The following is a 23617-nucleotide window of genomic DNA, read 5'->3' as shown; positions in this document are numbered from 1 at the left end:
ATCATGTGATTCTCTTCTGACTCGATTCGTCCGTAGACCCATCACTAATCGTTCACTTCTCCTGAGCTGTGCGCAGGCGTGAGATGCAGCGTCGTCTGAACATCATATAAACTACATTTGCATTATTCGGAAGGCCAGCAAGAAAAAGAACATAGTCGCTGTAAAACATCCTCTATTTAGAACTTAGCCATATTGATTATAAATATTTAAAAAATGAACCTTTAGATTTACGTTAAATTTGGAACTCTATATCTATCTATCTATCTATCTATCTATCTATCTATCTATCTATCTATCTATCTATCTATCTATCTATCTATCTATCTATCTATCTATCTATCTATCTATCTATCTTTCTGTCTATCTGTCTATCTGTCTGTCTGTCTGTCTGTCTGTCTGTTTGATATGTCTTAAGAGAGAAATGCTGCAATGGTCCGTTTGTCATTGTAAAACACATTTTTACCAAAGTATGTATATATATAATTGCTAACTTTTCATTCAAAACAGTCTTTGTTTTGTAAGACAACATAAAAAAAATAAAGCTTCTTAATACTCAAATTAAAGTTGCATTTATCTCTAAACACATTTTGATGACGCTGTAATTTCAGGACCACTTTATTGGGCTTAAATATTGACAGTCTCTGTTATATCGCATTTTAATCAAGCTTATTTTAATTATTAACAGATCATATATTATTATGAGCATGTTGATATATAAGTAAAAAAAATCCTTTGCGTTTGCAGAACACTAAAACAGCTCTTATCTTAATCACCACCGCGTTAATTCACGCATTATTGACAGAGGCTTCACCCACAGTATTGTTGGCGGAAGGATATATGGTACTGTGACTGCGCCCTGTGCCATTCAGCTGGAAGATTGAGAAATGAAAGTGCCACCGAGCGTATTCAAATGTATTCAATCAGATTCCTCAGGACGTGAATTATCATTGATATTTTTAAAACATCTATATTTACGGCTGAATTGTAACTCTGGGTTGATGACATTCATAGCAATATCGATCATCTCCGATTAGGGAGGTGCACTATATTATTTCGCGAATGTCTCCGCACCGCTGGAGCTCGTGATGCGGTCAGGGCCATCTTTGGTTGTTCTCGCCGGTCTCACCACAGTCAGTGATCAATTGTGATACGTAACAAATTATTAGAGCTATTATTGATTGCAAAGAGGTGTTTTTGCCGCTCATAAAACAATAGACTGGTACTGCATAAATATTTGTTTCATCAACACCGTTTTGCAGATTTTTTTGCAACGGAAATTTGACTAAAGACGGGAGATCCACTGTAATACAACATGGATGAGGAATATGATGTTATCGTATTGGGCACCGGACTCACAGTGAGTAGCGCATTCGGGTCCCTGATGACTCGCTCGCTTTAGAAACAGATTTAGATGTTGCCGAGGCAGGCTCGGATGCTTATAGATGTGGCTGTACGAATAGATGCTTTGCGTTAGACTGAACCCGAGGGCCTATTGCTGACGCATCCTTTGGACCAGTTCTGTATGTGTGTGGAGTGAGCCAGCAGTTCTCGCAATCTCTGCTTGAATACGAGCACAGTTCATCCTAAATCTACCTTCCTCCGAATGTTCAAAGCCGCTAAGGCTGCGTCATTATATTGACATGAAAGTAGCTATTAAAAAGTAATGAGAGATTCTTCCCTCAGTGTCTGGTTCTAAGGAGTGGCATCAGGTATCCCGTGCGTCGAAATAGGCGAAAATGTGTATTTATTGCGGATATTTTGCCTTTTATGGTTTGCCAACGTAAAAGCTGTATTGTACTTAAGTGATGTTTAGTTCATTGTTTGCCTGTAATAGGTATTCATTTTTGTTAATGTTATTAATTTATTATTTAACAGACGTGGGAGCTTGACATTGCGTAAATACATGCAAAATAAAATGTATTGTTAATAATAATAAAAACGTAAAAACCCGGAGTGTTTTTATCAAACGTTTCCTGTTTTCCTCATGGAGGATAGTGGATGATCTGGGCTGCGACTCATGATGTGGGCTGGGTGTAGCGATGTCCGAATCGTGAAGAATTGTTCTTGTGAGTCGGATCTTTTCAGTGAATCAATCAAATAGTAGACATTTTAGAAATTAGTATTATAGTATTGTTTCGTCTAAATGTAAATTATATTTAGGTTCAAATTTTTTTTAAATGTCATGGATGTAACAAACGGAATTTGAACACAACAATTATAATAAACGCAATTGTTAATCAAACTTCAAAACGCTAAATAGGCCACGCCAGGATGTCAGAATGACGTAGACGAATCAGAAGAATTCGTTTTCGAAGCGCTTCATTACAATTAGAACTGTTCAAAAGAACCGAAGCGCGGGAATGATTCGGACTTTCCATCACTAGTTGGGTGGGGTGACTCGCATCCATCCCACTGTTTAACACGGAAGTCAAGGCAATGGATAGATACCCGCTGCCATGTCAACAGATATTGAAATATATTTAAAAATTGAAATGTGTGTCTATGACGGATTATTTCAACTAAATGATGTTTGTTTGTATAGGAATGTATTCTCTCTGGGATCATGTCTGTGAATGGGAAGAAAGTTTTGCATATGGACAGAAATCCATACTACGGTGGTGAAAGTTCCTCCATCACACCCCTGGAGGAGGTGAGGATAATTCACATTTCCCACTGTCACTACTCTAATCTCATGTCTGCTTGGTATTCCACGCGTTTACTGTACAGTAATTATATCATTGCAATGAATAATAAAATATGAATAAATTTTTTTGCCATTTGTTGCCATGTATTTAACAAATTAATACTTTATTTTAATATCAATGTTTATTTTAATATAAAATCTATTTTAAAAATCAATTGAGATTATCATCTGATGTACATATATTTTATTTATCCTTGTTTTTAATGCATGCAATCGCATTTTACATGCTTTTCTCTCAGCTCTATAAGAGATTTGGGATTTCGGACAGCCCCCCAGAGTCAATGGGCCGGGGAAGAGACTGGAATGTGGACCTTATTCCTAAATTCTTAATGGCTAATGGTAAAAATGCTGTTTGCTGGTCAATCAAAAACATGATTGTTGGTGTGATAATATTGCTCAAAACATGTTTTTGGATTAGACTGTTGTCCATTGAGTCATACAATTATGTAATCTTTCATAACATGGCAAATAATGATCTACCACATCATTTTGTCACTATCTTCTTTAAGGTCAGTTAGTTAAGATGCTTCTATACACTGAAGTGACCAGATACCTTGACTTCAAAGTGGTCGAGGGAAGCTTTGTGTATAAAGGAGGAAAAATCTACAAAGTGCCCTCTACTGAGACAGAGGCACTGGCTTCAAGTAAGTCCAGCTAGCGATTTAATTGTCTCTAGGGCTAAACCAAGAATGACTGTTTTTGATAAAAATGCAGATTGATTTAGTTGACACGTAACATGTGTTGCTTAGACCTAATGGGAATGTTTGAGAAGAGACGTTTCCGCAAGTTCCTAGTTTTTGTGGCCAACTTTGATGAGAATGACCCCAAGACTTTTGAGGGCGTCGATCCCAAACTCACAACAATGGGAGAAGTGTACAAGAAGTTTGACTTGGGACAGGACGTCATCGACTTCACAGGACATGCCCTGGCCCTCTACAGGACAGACGAGTAAGTGTCGCTAGTGTTACAAAACCCCCTTAATGTCCATAAGAGTCTTATTATTGCTCTCATCATAAAACTAATTAATAGAATGTAAGGCAATACAGTACAGGAAAAATCTTTGTTTTATATATTTAAGTGTTTATTCAAGTATATATGGATATCATATCAATTACAACATGTCTCTTTAAAGGTTTTGTCAAAATGAGTTTTTTCTTATGGATCGAGTCTGAAATCTCCACTTCAGTGGCACTTACATCAGAATATCTGATTTTTTTCCTATCCATATTCTGAATTTTTTACAGAAGGGTTCCTTCATTTATCATTTGCCTGATTTATATAACATTGCATTCCTACATGTACAAGCATATTGAATTTAAATTTTTTATTTACTTCTTTTTGCCTAAATTAATGGAGTGACGAAAAGATATATCTCTTCTTAACTCTAATATGTAAACAAAATGAAACAATAATTTTGAAACTGGCTTTATCCTATGTTCAGATATTTGTTGTGGAAATGAATGCAAATCAATGCATATTTTAGTTAGATAATGCCTCATTTGAATATTTACATTTATTTCAGAAACCTTGTAATACAAAACAATCATCTTAATGTACCGTGATTAATCAGCCGGGGAAAGTACGCTTGCTTGCCGTAATGTCAATAAATGGCAACAAATTATTTTGGATTGGTAATAAATGTTATTAATTTAATTTAATTCCTCCTAGTTACCTAGAGCAGCCGTGTCTGGAGACCATCAATAGGATCAAACTCTACAGTGAGTCTCTGGCACGCTACGGGAAGAGCCCATACCTTTACCCTCTGTACGGATTGGGGGAGCTGCCTCAAGGGTTTGCTAGGTCAGCCGCTCCTCCCAGCCATGTGTTGAGTGTCATTGTAAAGTCCTTGTGTCATAAATATGGTCTTTTTTCTTTGGGAATTTACAGGTTAAGTGCAATTTATGGAGGAACTTACATGCTGAACAAACCAGTGGATGAGATAGTGATGGAGGGAGGACACGTGGTGGGCGTGAAATCAGAGGGAGAGGTGAACTCTTCACACAAGTGCTGTTTGCAGTGTGATATACCTTCAAATTAATAATTAAATATTCATAATAATAATAAATTAAACTGATTTATTTCAAAGTGACAATGCATGGACTTTCCTTTTACGAAATGTAAATTTATATTTGGTTTATTTAATCAACCATGCATTAAATAAGATTAAATAGGTGGCTTTCATGCATAGGTTTATGCATAAGACCTGGTGTTGTCTTCTGATTTGGTGCAATCATCCAGGTTGCCCGCTGCAAGCAGCTCATCTGTGATCCTAGCTACATCCCGGACCGTGTGCACAAAGCCGGCCAGGTGATCCGGGTCATCTGCGTCCTCAGCCATCCCATTAAAAACACTAATGATGCCAATTCCTGCCAGATCATCATCCCTCAGAACCAGGTTAACCGCAAATCAGGTTAGTGACAATATATCAACTTTGGAATATTTGCAGGATAAACCTACAATATAACAGTGTGTATATGTATTAAAGTATACATGTTAGCATGTGTGCGTCGGTACTTATGTGCAGTCACCACTAGAGGGCGCTGCTTGCTTGCATTTCAAAAATGAGCTGAGCTAAAGTAATGAAAAGTTCATGCACATTTTGTTTTGTTTTTGCCTATAGATATCTATGTTTGCATGATCTCCTACGCCCATAATGTGGCAGCTCAAGGAAAATACATTGCCATTGCAAGCACCACTGTGGAGACCTCTGATCCTGAAGCTGAAATTGAACCTGCTCTGGAACTGCTTGAGCCCATTGACCAAAAGTCAGTTTACGCTCTTTTTCTATGCCTTTTTTTGGTGGGGGGTCTTTTTTTAGTGAAGAATGTTAGTAACTTAAATAGAAGCAATAATATTCAACTGCACAACTGCGAGTGTAATACTGCTTTTATGCAATAGTTTTGGAAATAATAGTTCATATCTGTTAATAATTGTCAATATCAAGAAAGATGCGATTCATAAAAATTACCATTTAGTATTAGGTATAAAAATAAAACATACACTCTTTACTCCAGACAAACGCCATAACACTTCCACACACTCACACACAAATACTTTGGTCTGGAACACTGCTTTGCCAGCTAAATTCTTGGACTACAGCTAATATTTATATTAAAACACCAATCGTAAATGGAATGCATTTTTTATTTATTATTTTGCCATTTTTACAGGTTTGTGGCCATCAGTGATATGTATGAACCCAGAGATGATGGTACAGAGAGCCAGGTCAGCTTCCCTCAGTTATTTTAATATAATTTATATATTACTGTAGTATTAACTAATATCTTGAATTAGCTTCTATACTTTTAGCCTTCATTCAGTTTTAGTTTAGTTGTAGTAATTTGACTATGTGCTTTGGTCATTTTTATTAGAATTTTAAATATTTCTATTTAACTTAGTAATTTTGATTTAGTAAGTTTACTATTTAAAACTTCATTTTGGTTAGTTTTTTTAAAGAAACATATTTTTTTTAGTTTCTGTTTTTAAGCTAATATTTATTTAATTTTTATTTCAGTTAACAAAAACGATTTTAATAGTTTTAGTTAACAATAACAACACTGGCTTCACAGTTATTTCTTTCAACAAGGCACTGCCCGGGCATCAATCACAAAACATAACCACTATCATTGTCATGTTTCCAGATTTTTGCATCACGGTCCTACGATGCCACCACTCATTTCGAAACAACATGTAACGACATCAAGGACATCTACAAGCGCATGACAGGCAGCGACTTCGACTTTGAGAACATGAAGCGTAAACAGAACGACGTCTTCGGCGAGGACGAGCAGTGAGGGGTGGAGAAGTGATGGAGGAGTGGAAAGGCAATGGTCAGGTGGAGGGAGAGATGAGGTGGGCTGAACGGGATTTACCAGGCTGCGTTCAAAGGTTATACAGAAAAGAATCGACAACTCTTTAAATCTCTGTCAACCAGCCTTATCTTTCCCAGAGTGCTCTTTTCTCATTGCCTCCACACCCCTCCGGTGTCTCTGTTCGGATACTTACAGTTCAGCACACAGACACACAAATGCTCTATTGCTCACATTCCACAACTCTGCACTACAAAGTGGGCTCACACCAACATGCTATTTTAGATTCATACACAAGCAGTATGCATCGTTTGCGCAAAATATCCTGCTGAAGTGAAACACGTCTCTTTCTGTTCTCTGAAAATCATCTTTGACTGAAGCCCATAGATGTGAACGATTCCTCGAATATTGAAGGTGATTTAAAACAATTTCTCATCAACTTTCGTGAACTGTCCTCAGAATGTTAGTTTAGCATACTGCCGTCACTTTTTCATGTGAACACTACAGTAGCTTTCCTGTACTTTGGGAAAGTGTCACTGAGAAAAATAGTAAGATTATGAAACGCTCTCCATTAAAAGCTAGAGATTGACACCTGGAAAAGGTTGTAATATGATATTGATAATATTTAAAACACAAAAGTCGTGCAAAAATAAATCTGACTTTGCTAGATCCAGCAATCAAAACCTGAACTGATGGTCTCATAAGTCTCATATCATTGCATTTCCTAATCATTATCCTTCTGCTCTATCACTCACTGGTCTTTAAAGGTATTTAGTTCTTTTTTATGATTATTATTGGAGACAACTAAATTGAATGAGATGTATAATATGCAGTATAGAAGTGAATTGTAAGCCATTATCTTGTAGCTAACATTACAGTCTTTGTGCTATCTTAAAAACATTGTATGGCCTCACAATGATCTGTCGACCTTATTCTACATTCCTCATCCTCCTGCTATCATTCTTGTTTGTAGTAAAAAAAAAAAAAAAACAATATAGACAGCTGGTATTGAATGCAGATGTGAGCAAAAATGCATAATGAGTCGATCGCTTAGTCGGTTACGGGAAATGAGTCTTAATAAGAATGTGGAAGCAATTTTCACTCCCACAGCTGCAGAAGTAAATGATAATGTGAATTTAATGAGTATCAGATCCTTTGGTATTCAATAGTAGCCATATCTGTTGGTAATCTGGCTTTTGTAAACCAGGCTGACTAAATATATACATGCTCTAACTTTGAATTGTGATTAACACTATGCCTCTCCCTGTGTACTGTAAAGATTCTCACTGCATCATGCAATTAAACCGCATCTTCGATTTCTATTTTATCAGTGATTGACACATGCAGTCTCTGCATTTACACTTGGCTGTTAGAAACCACAAGACAAACTTAGTATTGAACTATGACTGGTCATTTGCACCATTACTTATATCTCTATTCATGCTTGTTTTTGTTTTCAAATGAATTGAACTGCCATCAATAGTTATAGTGGACTCTAGTCTGGTCCAGATGATAATGGTGTGCTGTTTGAACTCTTACTGTACAGCTTTCAGTGTAGAATATACAAGCATTGTCATGTTTTCCATACTCGCCTTTGATGAGAAAAAAGCCTTTGACTCGAGTTCCCTCCCTCCCTCCTTTCTACTTTATTTTAAATGGAAAACAAGGAGTGTGACAGTTTCATTACATTCTTGAATTTTATTGGGCCAAAGTCACTTATGGCCTTATAGATTCATGTAGAAGCATACAGGTCTTGAACTCTTTCCTTAGTGCACAAATTAGATGGATTAATGATAACTGGAATCAAGTAGAATTACGCTGCATTGCTCTATTTGTTATCTTTTGCACCTCTCCAGCATATTGTTGCATATGTTTGGATTAACTGTTTTGTACTGTATTTATTTTCATTTTGTCTTTCATTTTCAATGTTGAAACAACTAAACATCTTTAAAAAAACTGACACACAAACTCGACAATTTTAAGTTGTGAATTTCATCTCGCGTTTGAGCCGTCTTGTGCAACAAAAATAAAAATGGATAAAATGAAACTCAATCTTTCTTGGGTTACGTTTGATTATTGGCACATGATTATGGATTTTGTTTCTTAACAGGACAAAGTATTCAATACTCATTACTAATATACAATATTATATAATCACTTTATAATATGCAAACTAACTGGCAGATTAGAAAGAAAACAAAATTGGATTACTGTGATTTTTTTTTATCATCTCATCCCAAAAAGAACATTAAACATTAATTGTATTAAGTAGTCAATTTATAAAAAATGCACTGATTACTATCATTCAAAAGTTTGGGGTCAGCAAGATTTTATGTTTTTGAAAGAACTCTTTATTCAAAACTACAATAAATACAGACATTTGTTTTCATAAAGTTAGAATTTAAAATAACGGTTTTCTATTTTAACATTTTTTAAAAATTAATTTATTCCTGTAATGCAAGGCCATTACTCCAGTCTTCAGGGAATTTTTTTATTTTATTTTACAGGATTCTTGGATGAATAAGTAGTTCAATTTCATTTATTTGAAATATAAATCTTTTGTGACATTGTAAATATTTTGACTATTACTTTTCATCAGTTGAATGCATACTTGCAGAATATAAGTGTTGATTTCTTTTAAAAACAAATCTTACTGACCACAAACCCTTGAATGGTATTGTGCGATTATATTAAAATGCAAATATTTGGATCAGTCAATCCTTCTGAAACATCAGTTCAACACAGCTCATGTTTATTCTTAGTCTCTCCCCCATCAAATAGCAAAATATTCAAGTTCCAGTGTCTTTTCTGTACCTTTTGTAACTGTAGAAGTGGAGACGTGATGTAGAAGGTTTTCTACCGATCCACAACATAGCTCGCATAGGACTGGCCCAGAAGTCTCTCTATGTACATCAATCTTTGCCACTACCCTGAGCTGAGTGTCGCTTCCTGGGTGAGTCCTTAATTCTTGTCTTGTAGAGTGACAGGAAAATGCTCATCTTCTTTCTTTAGCTTTCTTTGGCCAGTGAAGCATTCTTATTTGTTTGTGCATGATGGAAACCATCTTGATCCCTTGAATGAATCAATGGGGACTGAAGCTTTCAAGCATCAAAAAGGATGAAAAAGCACCCTAAAAGTATGATAAAAATAAAGGTCTATATGACTATATTTCAAGTCTTTGCAAGCCATACAAAATGTGTGACAATCAGACTGTATTTAAGTCACCATTCACTTGACAACTTCCCCTTCTGTGAGATCTTAACTCAAGAACCACTGAATCCAGATCTGTGAGATGAACAGATCAGTCCAATTTATCAATGAATCATTCAAGGTTTATAAACTAGATCATCTGACTCATTGACTTGAACTCAAAATAATGAATTGTTCACACATTGGACATTGATACTTTTCTCATGGATGTTCCAAGGATGCCAGGTACTGAGATGCATTGAAAAGTATGATTGGTGTTATTAAAAAAATATTTGTTACATAATTAACAGAAGAACAGAGAAAAAAGTTATTTTTTGAAATGACATGTGGTTAAGTAAATGATTACAGAGCTTTAATATTTCAGTGAAGATTTAATTATTTCTGTAAATCAGATCTGAGCATTAAAAAAAGAAAAACACTTCTTCCGAAATGAACAAATTATTAGTACAAATACACGCACTGGCCACTTTATTAGGTACACCTTGCTAGTACTGGGCTGGACCCCCCTTTGCCTTCAGAACTGCCTTAATTCTTTGTGGCATAGATTCAACAAGGTGTTGGAAACTCCTTAGAGAGTTTGGCCCATATTGACATGACAGCATCACACAATTTCCTGTTCCACCAGATCCCAAAGATGCTCTATTGGATTGAGATCTGGTGACGGTGGAGGCCATTTGAGTAAAGTGAACTCATTGTCATGTTCAAGAAACCAGTCTGAGATGATTTGAGCTTTATGACATGGTGCATTATCCTGCTGAAAGTAGCCATCAGACGTAGGCTGTGGTGTATTTTTTAGTTACTGTTGCCTTTCTTTCATTTCTAACCAGTCTGCCCAGTCTCCAAACAAAGCATTTTTGTCCACACAACTGGATATTTTCTCTGACCATTCTCTGTAAACCCTAAAGATGGTTGTGTGTGAAAATCCCAGTAGATCAGCAGTTTTTGTAATCCTCAGAGAAGCCCATCTCGCACCAACAACCATTCAACGTTCAAAGTCACTTAAATCCCCTTTCTTCCCCATTCTGATGCTCAGTTTGAACTCCAGCAAGTCATCTTCACCACATCTAGATGCCTAAATGCATCGAGTTGCTGCCATGTGATTGGCTGATTAGCAATTTGTGTTACCAAGTAATTGAACAGGTGTACCTAATAAAGTGGCCGGTGAGTGTATAACCCTGTTGTGGCTATTCAGAGAAATCTTTTAAACCTATTTCACAACCAGAATAAGTTTGACTCACATGGTAAAGTTGGAAATAAATGCAGATGAAGATAAATCCACCTCAAAGGCCGCCTCCTTAGTAATGAGGAGTTGGTCCCCTGTGGTGCTCTTCCCTGTGGTTACAGCAAAGCAAGACACAGAACCATACAGAACATCGCACATGATAATCTGTAACATTGAGCTAAGGGCACAACAAACAGCAAAATAGCTTTAACATGCTAAACTGAATTATGTTTGAATTGTTTCAATTTCATTAACATTTTGTCTAAAAAAAGCTGTACACATGAACATGAATGTTTTAAAGAAAACACATCTGGGAAAATGCATCAATTTAAATACATTACTTTACTAAACAATTCATATGATTAACATGCCAATTTTGATTTCTCAGGACTTTTTGAACATTGATCTCAGTACATAGATTACCCCAATCTGTTTACTTGAATTTGATTCAGACCACATTGGTCTGGCTACAGAAAAGCAAGTCTATCGGAGCACTCCATGCACTGCATGCAACATCTAGTGCTACAACTTACAGAATTGAATATTAACACAATAGGCTAGATCTACAAATGAAAAACTATGAAGGCTAAAAGATTTTACCCTGGGTCTTACAGTAAATATTTAAGATTATAGAATATCTTTTTATAAGTTTTAAATGTCACAATGTATGCATCACAAAACCAGACCTGATCTACTCATTGCTTAGTGCCACTCACCTTTAAATATTAACCACTGTATTACAAATCACATAACTGCCTTTGAAGTCAGAGGTGTAAATGTAAAAATAGTTTGAAATACTCTCCATATTCTCCGATGCCAGTTGTTTGGTCTAGATCTTTCATTAAAACAGACTGAATCAAAGTTATTCATGAAAGGAATGGAAATGGAACTAAATGTCAATACTGCACATACAAGGCCACTGGAGGATTTTAGATGTTAGCTTTTACACACAATTCACTGCTGTGCCAATATATTACCACATCTGTAAAAACAAACAAAAAGCTAAATATGGAAAAGAACGTGTCTCTGCCACTATAACTTTAAGGCACACTTTTTTTTTTAATTAAACGAAACTGCTGTGTGACATAGGTTTATCAGAATGCAATGAGAAATTCATTCAGAATACCATACAGAATACCTTGTGGGAATCTTTATTACAACTTTTTAAGATTCCAGCGTAACGCATAATAAAAACATGCAAAGACTTGTGATTACTAAAAGGATTGTAAACAGATGTAATATACCACCCTTCCGTTTGACTTATGCATCCAAATACAATATAAAAACGTTCTGTAAGTAGATAGACACCACATATGATTCTAAGAATGAAATACCATTCAACTGGTACAGAAATTCTTGTGTTATGTGCTTCTTCAGTAGGCCCCTATGTGCGTTTTTGCATTTATATTTTCTTAGTGTTTATTTCGTCCAAATTATCATTGGTCACTCAAGACAAACTTCACATTTTAGCTATCAGAGGAAAATGTCACAGAACGATACATTTATGAAAAATTATGAATATTAATGCTATAACGAGTACACATACCTGGAGGGACTGTGTGTGCGTCTAAATGCACACATCCAAAAGGAACAACAGTAAGCAGGATGAAAATGACAGTGTGGATAGTCAAATATAATGCCACGATAATGCCATGAGAGAGATGGATGCTCATTTAGATTGGAAAAGTTACCTTGCGGTAGCTTATAATGACAAATGAGTTTCGATCATGTGCAGGTGTTTGTGGGTTTCAAAGGGAGCTCTTTTCACGTGTGCATACTGGACATTTCGCAGAGTCTCGCCATGATTGTGGGGGTACAAAAAAACACAAACCATTAACCCGTGACTGCCTACAATTCTGAAGACTTTTACCTTTCAGTCGTTACATAATTATGTCTAAAATTTATTTGGATACAGAATTTTTACTCTAGAAATCTCAAATTGAAGAAGATTTTCGGACAGGCTCCCATGAACATACTAATATATAATGAATTGTGAGAAGTAAAGTGGCTTGAGAATGCTCATGTGTGATATTGTGATGACTCATATAGATTGATTTATTTGGTTGCTGTCCATGGTGCTGTTAACCGAATCATCTTCCTATACTTTATCAATGCATAAATGGTATTATTGCCCAAATCTTTTAACACAATATTAAAATTAATCAAATAAAAGATATTCACTTTCAAAAATGTTTAGTTGCAATATCCATTTCATCTTATAACATTGTCAATGCAACCATCTTATCAACAAAGTAAAAACATGGGCTTCTTGATTTTCACTGTTTGGTTTTAAAAACTAATGTAGAATCCAAAAGTCTGAGAACCCTATTGTGAAAAAGCAAAATTGTTTTGCATTTTCTAATTTAATACAAAATTAATATCATTTGTAAAGAAAATGTATATTATCCACAAAATTTGAATAAAGTATAAAAATATATACTTTCAGAATGTCTTAATATGTCTTTTTTTCCCCCAACTATGGTATCAGACTTTTAGATCCCACTTGTGTGTTTGTAAGACTTGATAATCTTAATGGAAACACATGCATATGTCTTCTTAGATTCCTTCCTCCCACCTTGTTTTTCATTTACACAATCTGTGTGTAGATTGTGCAAAGATTTTTTTTTTTTGTGATTACTGATGTTCAGGTACAGTCTGTAGTGCTTCTTCTGTCTTTCTTGTAATATTCACATTCTGGAATGCAAACAAGAAATCCCTTTTAGAAACTGATCAGCGATTAAAATTCTTCATTCTGTAGGATTTTATGACTTACTGTGGGTCTGTCCCTGTGCGTGTTCACTGCTTGGATGTTTAAATAGAAGGACTCCATTTTGCATCCTGCAAGGAGAGCATAAAAGAACACAACACACTCACATATTATGTGTCGCACTTTTCATGAATAATGTAATGAGAGACAATCCTGTAGTATCCAGGGTTGCATTCAATCAACTAAATATCACTCCAACAGATTAAATCAGAATTATGTTATGTTGTGGTTTTAACTAATGTAGTAATGAAGGTGGTACTGACCTAAATGCTGCTAGCTACTTTTCATGCTGGGTTCATTTGATCATAATTGTTTCTCTAATATATCTACAGAGTAGTTTTCTCAGACTGAAAACAATAAAAGATTTCCATACTTTTAAAAGACAACAGGACCCCACATTAAACATGGAATAAGCCATGTTCGAAATAAAACCACAACTATGCCTACTCACCGTACGCTAATGGAGTCAATTTGACTACAGTATGCAGAGGACACTTTAGATATGGTAGATCATCTGTGGAGAAATCAGAGATGTATAAATTACATGAAAGATGCTATTACAGTGACAATGTGTGTTGCATAGTCAGTGACAGCAATTGCTGGCTGTTTCTTATTTAGACCTGCACTCTTGTCCAGAAAGTAGGCCAGTAGACAACGCATGACTGCCTGGTGGCAGATGACCAGCACATTCTCTTGTCTCTCAAGCTCCATTATGACTGGCTCCAGGCGGTGCACCAGGTCTTCATACGACTGCAGAACACAGAAAAGGGCAAAACTCAAAAAGGTCAAAGGTTTGTAAAAACAGTAATATTGTGCAATTTAAAATAACAAATTTAAACCAGCTATTACTCCAGTCTACATATGATCTTAATATTTTGATTTGATACAGTACTATTAATTACTGTTGGTGCTCAATTATAAGTAATGGTTCTTATTATTATCAATGTTAAAAAAAATTTGTTTTGGATTCTTTAATTAATAAAAAGCATTTATTTGAAATAGAAATCTTTTTTAACATTGTAAATGTCTTTACTGTCACTTTTGATCATTTAGTGCATCCTTGCTGAATAAACATATTACTTGATTCATTTTATTTAAATCTTCAAATTGACCAACAATAGGATCGATCGTGTGACCCTAAAGACTGGAACTGCTGCTGAAAACTCAACTTCACCATCAAAGGAATAAATTTAAATGTTAAATATATATAAAAATAAAAAACAATTATTTTAGATTGTAATAATATTTCACCATATTACTGTATTTTTGATCAAATAAATGCAGCCTTGACAAGTATAAGAAACTTCTTTAAAAAAACATTAAAAAAATTAATTATCCCAAACTTTTGACAGGCAGTGTACTTTTCCAAACAAACTCATTTTAACACTGTTGTGTTGTGTACAAGACTCACTTCACCCTTTGGATATCGGTAACGGTACTTGTCCTGGTCTCTTAAGGCAAACTCTTCTGGATGGGTTGCCTGAATCTCCTCGTACATCATCTCCTCACATACCCCCTTAAAATGGGCAACTGAGTTCAACGGATTTGCATTTCACATGCATACACCTTTAATACAGAGCGTGACTAGCTTACCGCATGAATTTCATTCAGTGCCTTCCACTGTTCATACGGTACGCCCAGTGTTTCTGCTGTCTGTATGGTCCTCTTCATGTGGCTGGTCCACACCTTCAGGTCCTTGATGGACTGACCACTGATAAACTCTGCAAGGGCCTTAGCGTACTAAGCAACAAGACAGACACAAGTCTAGTCTATATCTGTGTGTTTTTATGCTAGAATTAAGGGTACATCCACAATCCAGTTAAATCTGAAAGTGTCTAATTTCTTTATGTTTTGGCCTTTCATCTATACTGAGACAGCGTTTTTATTCAGGAAAAATTGAGCTTTTGAAGATGCTCTCCCAAGTGACGAATGTGAAAACACTGTTTTTGTTTGGAATGTGGACTGTGAAAACAGAGGTTTTCGAAAACAGTTTTCACCCTCAACAAGTGTAAACTATTCCACTTTGACAAAGATTTTACGTTTAGTTTAGGATCTAAATAACCTTTAGTCCCTGTGAAGAGAGGCCTGAGTCTCCACCGATTCTTCCCAGCAGGTTGAGCTCACTTTCTCCATGGCGGCTCAGATAGATGGATCGTGGTGTGACGTGGATGTTCATGAGGTAATACACTATACGACTCTGAATGTGATCCTGGACGCGGTTCACGAGGTACCTGGATCCCACGTTAAAGATCTTAATGAAGGAGAGGTGCCTATGAAACAGATGCAGAGACAGAGGATTGGAATTGATGCATCATCTTACATTTGAGACTTCAGCAGCAGGGTACCTGTCCTTTTCATCATCCAGGGGGACATAGGACAATTTGTAACAATCAATACGCTTCAGAAAGTCCACCAGTGCTTCTTCTTTGTCGTAGTTTTCATAATCTGGGCTGCTCAGCTTCACTTGCTGTCAAAAAACACGGAAATAATAATAAACAAAAGCCATCTCATTCTAAAGTACTGTATGTTCAAAACTATTTTAATAGTCTAACATTACAACTAGTTTAATAAAATAAAATCTTACCATTATATTTGCCTCAATGATTTCTAGGTCATCACAAACCGACTCAATGAAAAATACCTGGACATAAAACATTTTTATGATTATGAAAGGAAATAGTTTTATAAAATATTAAATGACAGCAATTTAAGTGATTTCAAAATGATTTTTTTTATTTTTTTTTTCAATGCATCACAAAACCATACATTGCTGTTGTTACCCTGTAGCCAAGCACATTGACACAATCAATTCGAAATCTCAATCAAACTCTGAATCTTGGAGCACAACAATCTCTTCTAGTACTTACAATATGTTTGATAAAATAACTTGGAAAGTTATAGTCTTGAAATAACATCCCATCAATCATCACATTGAATACAATGTGAGGCAGACTTACATAAAGCAGTCTGCTGAATAAACAAAAACCTGCACCTGCCTTATAGCCCCTCTCCTTGGCAAAACTGATAATGACTCCTCTTCTCTCCCTTGTAGTATTGGTGGCATCAAATACCTGTGAAGTGTATTTGTCAGAGACTGATTTGCCTCAATGATTGCCTCAATAAGAATGCTGAGAGTCCCAGACTAAACTGGTATATTCTCAATTGTATTGGATGTAAAGTCAGACAGATTCACATAGCAGCTTGACCATTTTAATTCATAGCTTGGACAAACAAGAAGAACTGTTATTCATTACATTCTTGACTCACTGCAACTTGTCCCTGCTCCTTAGTGAAGTAATTAGCGATGTCCTTAAGAGCATTTGTGGCACAGGCTCTGAACAAAAAATACACATATGCACTGAACAAATTACAATACATAGATATGCACACAAGACAGATTTCATAATCAAATAACAGTTTATTTAGAAGGTATATGCAATCATCCTAAATGATTTGTACCTGCGGATTTTCATGGCCTCTTCATTGTCTGGACGAAAAAATTCATAGTTCTTATAAGTCTGCACAACTTCCCTTCGATACTGACCCAAATTAAAGACTTTACATGAATAAAATAAAACGCACACACAAAAATTTTTGTTAGCAGATATTTCTACATATATTTACACACTAAATGCATAGATTTTTATTTAAAATTAAATTATGCTAAAAAAAATTTAATAGATTTGTTTTATACATACACACATGCACATATTTATGCATATATACCACAAACATAAACAAAACAAAATACTTGCCATTAAGAGGTGATCAATAATTTCATAACATATACACTCACCTTGAGTTGGGACTCCAATCCAATTTAGATATCGGGTTAACTTTTTGGAGATGTAGGTTTTACCCCTGGCTGGCAGACCAACCATCACAATCATTGTGGGACAGTTTGTAAACTGGGGTCGTGAGGCTGTGGACCAGTAGAAAACACTGAAATTACGTTTGAACAATGTTTAATCACTTGATGTTGAAGTAGGAGATTACATATGCATTCACAAAATAATGCCTATGCAAAATTAATCTGATAGTCTATTGCATTTGAGAGAATTGCGAAAAAACTAAGAGGTACAAGGCGGTGGCTGCCGGATTAACTTCTAAGAACATACAGGACTACACTGACTTCTTCACTGAAATTAGCACATCTTCATCATCAGTTTATTCAATCTATACTGAAATGTAATGAGAAAGCAGGGTTACTCAAATGACTTGGATTCCAAAGAGTATGAAAACTACTTAAAGAACATCCCACAGTAACCAAGGAATCACATGAGTCTTGAAGCCAGCTCCAGCACTTAATATTCTTGATCATTCCATTGCCACAACTGAAGAAACAATACTCTCAAAAACACAAATTGGTGCAACTTCAACAGGCAATGAAATGCAGACAAAAGAAGCAGGGAGGGCTGAAGTTCACAACACCCATGTTGATCATCTACAAGAGATTAACCCTCCTAATGCACCGAGAATTTTAGATGAGAGGGAATAAGCAAATATAGAAAAAGGAAATTCAGGTGAATTAAGTTAGACCCTCACTTACAACCTCTCCTCTGGCCTAGAGAACTGCCCATCCCTGGCACCCATATCTTGAGCAGTGGTGTCTGTGTGAGCTCCTTCTGCTCCGTGGACATGTCTTTAGGACCTGCACAGCTGATTGTGTGTTTAGGAACTGAGAACACATGGCTGGGATCCCATCAACCCTGTTCCTGCTCAGGTCACCTGACTGAGGCGGGAAGAGTTGGGAGGAGAGACAGGGTTGGTGGAGAGACAGAATCCTGGCTGCCAATGGGTAATTGACTTAGTTAACCCTTTGGAGGCTTTGAGCTTCATTGTGGCTTCATGACAAAAACTATACCATTTCTTAAACAAAAAGAAACATTTAAAACATTATGTACAAATATTTTTCTTCATGTATAGATTTTAGACCAGCAGCATCCTAATTTGAATGTATGCAGTGTGTTTATTTACAAATTTGTAAAATACAATGAAATTATATTTTATATAGATTTTTTATGCAATTAGCTCACTTTATACTGGTATTTATCTACATTATTTATTGTTCTACTTCTACTAGCCTATATAATTATATTTAAAAAAAATAGTTAAGTCCAATTGACTCTAAAGACTAGAACAACAGACGGCATGCAGAATGCATATACATTAAACATAATGTTGATGTTAAAAGTTATTATTTATGCAAATTTTGTTTAGGAATAATTTTCACAAATAAGCAAATTAAAATTAAACAGCAAAATAACTTTGAATTAAACATGACATTTTGAATTAGAAAAACTGAAAAAGTATTTTCTTGTAAATAAAACATTGTACTATGCATGCCAGGCCACTAGTTCGCGATGTCACTTTGTAAAGAAACACTGTAGTCTGCACATGTATAAACATAAGCTGCGTCCAAATGCCTAGTCAGCTGACTCGCTTTGTAGGCAGTTTTTTTTGTACTAAGGCACCTCATGAAAGTGATTTCGGACAGGCTTCTGAGGAAGCGTAATGGTCTAATTATCTACAACAAAATAGAATGAGTTTTGGTGATAACTAAACAAATATTTAATTACTGTAATACTATAATAATATTGATTTCTCGATAGAAATAAGTGCAAAAGTTGTCAGAAATATACATTTCAGAGGCCATCTTTATTTTTTAGCTCAACCATCACGGAATGGAATGCATAGGATTGTGGGATATCAAAGGCAGCAAAGTATATCTAGGGTTGGAGACCCTAAACAGTAAATAAACTGTCAGATTATCTTCAGATTTAAAGGGAAAGAACCAATATAGCTGTTCATGACCCATTTATCATCCCACAGCTGTGAAGTAGAGCACAATGATGTCAGGTACAGAAGCAGCTTGATCAGGACTGTAAATGAGATTAGCAAGTCTGCAGACAGACTTACGTACTGTCTGATTCTGCATGTACCTGATTTCTGATTGCTCCCTGATCCAGGTGTCCTTTGATATCACGGCCTTAATAATGTAACATATCCTCTGTAGAAGGCCTGTGCTGTACAGTTGCTAAAGGGGAATAGTGCAAATGATTTAAGATAGAGTGCTGTGATGTAGTGATACCATAATTCGGTATGCATGCACAATAGATGTTATAGGGCTGCCAGCTGCAAGCATTCAGTTTGAGACACTCAACTGACACCATTCTAACACCACATGTCCATTTTCTCATACATTGGAAAGTACCTTCGAGCGACAACCAGAGCACCCACAGTTTAATCTGATATTTTGCCAACCTTTCCAGTGTGTAGAAGTGTTTGCACTCTGGAGAGCATCAAAGTGTCTATTTACAACATGTTTTGTAGCGTTGAGCAAAGTAGCCAATCAACAGTAATTTGTCAGAGCATGTGCATTATGAATTGTAAATGCAGACTAATATTAATAGAAAAATATTAGAATTTTGATATCAAAATGTTTTTACAATTATTTAGATAAATAATTCTCTCACTGTGCATTGCTATTATTACATACAAAAAGAATTTAGTTAAATAATTATATTTTGTGATGTATCATCTGTAGTTTATGCTACAGTAATTATTGTACTGTATTATTGTGAATTATTGTGCTAAGAGTTATGTAAATGTACACCTTATTTGTGAAAATAGTACCAAAGTGAATAAAAAAAAAAGAATTCCAAGTTTAACTCAAAATCAAACCAAGCGAAATTGATCGTGGATCATTCAAAACTCTCCATGGGAAATTGCCCTTTGTAATAATAACTGCTCTGACAAGATGTCTGGCTATACAGCAGTGTGTGTGACCACATTCATCCGTGCAGAGAAGCACAGACGAAGCACAACCAAAACTGTGTTCTTCCGCAAGACTCATACACTTTCATTTCTAAGCGCTAACGGGTTACCCATAAAGTCACCATAAAGACTCACAAAAATGTCTCACTCAAAAAAAAGCAAAAAAAAAAAAAAAAAAACATTATTCCATGAGACAGATTAAAGATTGTGAAACATCTGCAAACTAATAATACTTTATAACTTTCTCAGAATTTATTTTTTAAGCATCTCAGTTCCCAAGTTCACACAGTCACAGATATATTGCAAAGTAACCACTGTGTAGAGGTGAACACTATTTATATCTTAACATTGAACAATATATCTGTTGTTTTTTCATTCAAATGTTTATTTTTTTTATTATGAAGTGTACTTTGAGGTTTTCACGTGTTTATTTTTCTTTGTAGAACAATTAAGGGTCTTCATGTTCTGGTTTGTGTGTTTCCTGTTAAGAATAGTTCACAGTAATCAGGAAGCTGTCGTACAAGCAAGCAGGTGTAGTGTGCACTCACTGCTGTTCCTCTTTGAGTGTGGTGTCAGACACCTTCGCCCTGAGACTTCCTGGATGCCACACACCACACAAAACCTCAATTAAAAGTCTCAATTAGTCTAGTATAGAACACATAGCCAGGTTTTTTTTTTTTTTTATAAATGAAAGTTAATCATTTTATCTACTGTTTCTAGCTCTACGTAGCAAACTGTTCTACCAAATGTCACTAATACACCAGCCAAAATCCAAATTATCAACATTAAAAAAGCTTTGCCTTATTCTGACAGCTTATGCCGTGTGTAAACTATATCAGTACTATCTAGCCTATCTGTTGCCTGTTTCACACTCATCCATCAGTTGTTGTCACCAGAGTTTGAAATTAACACCCGCACACCCGCAAAATTAGGATAAAAATCAGCTGTGGCTGGTAACGCTGTCAAATCACTATAGTCAATTTGGCGGGTTACTTTTCGTAAATTATGTTCACTCATTCATTTCTTGGGGAAGTTGTAAAGTCATGTAAAGTGAATTGACATACAGCCAAGTATGGCTGGCTCAGAATTCGTGCTCTGCATTTAACCCATCCGAAGTGCACACACACAGCAGAGAACAAACACACACCATGAACACACACCCGGAGCAGTGGGAAGCCATTTATGCTGCGGCGCCCGGGGAGCAGTTGGAGGATCGGTGCCTTGCTCAAGCAAGGACACCTTAGTCGTGGTATTGCCAGTCCGAGACTCGAACCCACAACCCTAGGGTTAGGAGTCAAAGTAAGCCAAATCAGCTAAGAATTAGCGCAAATACTGAACTCGTGAGACATTGTGACATTATCGAGTAACGTTAGGCCTATATTAAAAAACTCAAACAAAACACCTACAGAGTGCACGCATAATCGACTTATGCATTTAGAGTTCTGTCACTGCACGATTCAGTCTATTATGCATTATAAGAATGATAACTTAATTCAAGATAAGGGCGCAGAAAATTTATATATTTACGTTATATATCGTTTCATAAAGTAAATCAATATCACACGAAGAGTGCCATTTTTTATTTAAATCAGCATGGTTACAAATGTAATATTGATTTTATACAACATTAAAACAATAAGTGAATATCAAGAGACTTTTCTTAGACACCATATTAGCTGTTTTTGCTCTATTTTGCCAAATAATAATAATAATTCCAAACACAGCCACAATGCTGCTTGCATCTCTAAGGAACATGATGATGTTTCGTTCCTGAATGAATCAACGTTAAATCGTATCGTGACAAAACATATATTTAATGTAGCCTAGTCTCTCATTCACCACTATAGAAGTTTACCCAACTATGACAACTTCCGTTAGAAAATATGAAAGGGTTAGATCAGTGGTCTCAACTAAAAAAACGCAGCACACAAAAAGCGTTCTCAAGCGCTCACAGGTGGACATTTTCAGCAGAGCGCCTGGCTTTTTCGGCTGCCTAAAAACGCCTTGGTTGACACAGGGCCTAACTGCTCAAAAACAGTGTTAATTTAATTAAGTACATTATTACTGATGAACATGTTCATCAGGTGAAGGCTTTTTTTGTGTCAACGATGACAAAGCAAGGGTACTAACTCTCACAAATTGTGCATGAGACACACATGCATTGGATTATGCCGAAGACAAACATGCAGATCAACCGTTTTTGTTATGAATTGTATCCCATTTTCCGTTATTATGTATAGCCTAATACAGTTAGTGTAGTATTTAAGGTTAAATGGAGAAAAGGGTTTTAAATTCAAATCAAAGAGGCATATTAATTAATGCAAGAAAATACGGAATTTAACCAAAGAAAAGTAAGTACAGTAGGCCTATTCATGTGAATTGATAGTGAATCAAGAGATCGAAATTGATTAATGGTCAGCATCGTAATCGTATCGTGACAAAACATATATTTAATGTAGTCTCTCATTCACCACTATAGAAGTTTACCCAACTATGACAACTTCCATTAGAAAATATGAAAGGGTTATGTAACTACTTTAAAGATAAATTAGTTTTTTAATTAAATAAAATGCATACATGTGCACTGTTCAAAGTAGCCTATATAGATTTTTATTTAATTTTACATATAGTAAATGCTCAGCTGCAAAAACATGTTCTGAAACACACAAAGTAAATTAAATTCACAAGTAAATGAAATTATATTATTATATGAAATAAATAAATACAAATATATATTATTAGTTTTTTGGGGGGGGTTCACAATTCGAACACAGAACAAAATTATTTTTGAACGGTCGCTTTGTCAAATCCAGCATAGACAGCCTCTGTTGTTTTTTTTGTTTTTTTTGGCTAATAGAAGTTATGAATGGCCAGTAACTTAAAATCTATAAGCCAAAATGGCTGGTGAGTGAAAAAGTTAGTTTCAATCCCTGGTTGTCACACTTTGAACTCACCGGCACTGTCACAACGCGTTCGTCTGTGGAACTCCTTCTGAAATGTGTCCATCTTTAGGGAAAACTCGCAGATAACCGTAAATATCAATCCTAACTTGTGCGGTGTGATGTATTTCAGATACTCATTTTAATGTAGCTAACTAAACGGGGAAGCTTGTGCGTTCTCTCCCCTAT

At 35.7% G+C, this 23617-nt stretch overlaps 2 protein-coding genes across 5 annotated transcripts; one reads left to right on the top strand and one right to left on the bottom strand.

Moving 5' to 3' along the window:
* The first annotated feature begins 1098 nt into the window (after window positions 1–1098).
* On the top strand, window positions 1099–6577 carry LOC132129324 (rab GDP dissociation inhibitor alpha-like). The gene is made up of 11 exons (XM_059540872.1): window positions 1099–1357; window positions 2543–2650; window positions 2944–3043; window positions 3214–3348; window positions 3454–3652; window positions 4373–4504; window positions 4592–4691; window positions 4943–5114; window positions 5325–5469; window positions 5875–5929; window positions 6346–6577. The coding sequence occupies exons 1-11, from the start codon at window positions 1313–1315 to the stop codon at window positions 6496–6498; spliced, it is 1344 nt and encodes a 447-aa protein (XP_059396855.1). The 5' UTR covers window positions 1099–1312; the 3' UTR covers window positions 6499–6577.
* A 6581-nt stretch (window positions 6578–13158) lies between these two features.
* Window positions 13159–23617, bottom strand: LOC132129320 (6-phosphofructo-2-kinase/fructose-2,6-bisphosphatase-like). 4 transcript variants are annotated; one of them, XM_059540868.1, is made up of 14 exons: window positions 23444–23617; window positions 17509–17634; window positions 17172–17268; window positions 16980–17046; window positions 16709–16783; window positions 16297–16353; window positions 16058–16179; window positions 15775–15982; window positions 15306–15452; window positions 15124–15228; window positions 14333–14462; window positions 14164–14226; window positions 13719–13783; window positions 13159–13639 (listed from the first exon to the last, which is right to left on the bottom strand). In XM_059540868.1, the coding sequence occupies exons 1-14, from the start codon at window positions 23493–23495 to the stop codon at window positions 13580–13582; spliced, it is 1374 nt and encodes a 457-aa protein (XP_059396851.1). In that variant the 5' UTR covers window positions 23496–23617; the 3' UTR covers window positions 13159–13579. The 4 variants fall into 4 exon arrangements, with proteins under 4 accessions (XP_059396851.1, XP_059396850.1, XP_059396852.1 ...); XM_059540867.1 differs by lacking the exon at window positions 23444–23617 and adding an exon at window positions 18262–18430; XM_059540869.1 differs by lacking the exon at window positions 23444–23617 and having other exon boundaries at window positions 16705–16783; window positions 17509–17552.

Source organism: Carassius carassius, chromosome 46 (genome assembly GCF_963082965.1).
Source record: "Carassius carassius chromosome 46, fCarCar2.1, whole genome shotgun sequence".
NCBI lineage: Eukaryota > Metazoa > Chordata > Actinopteri > Cypriniformes > Cyprinidae > Carassius > Carassius carassius.
This window is presented reverse-complemented; position numbering and strand designations above follow the sequence as displayed.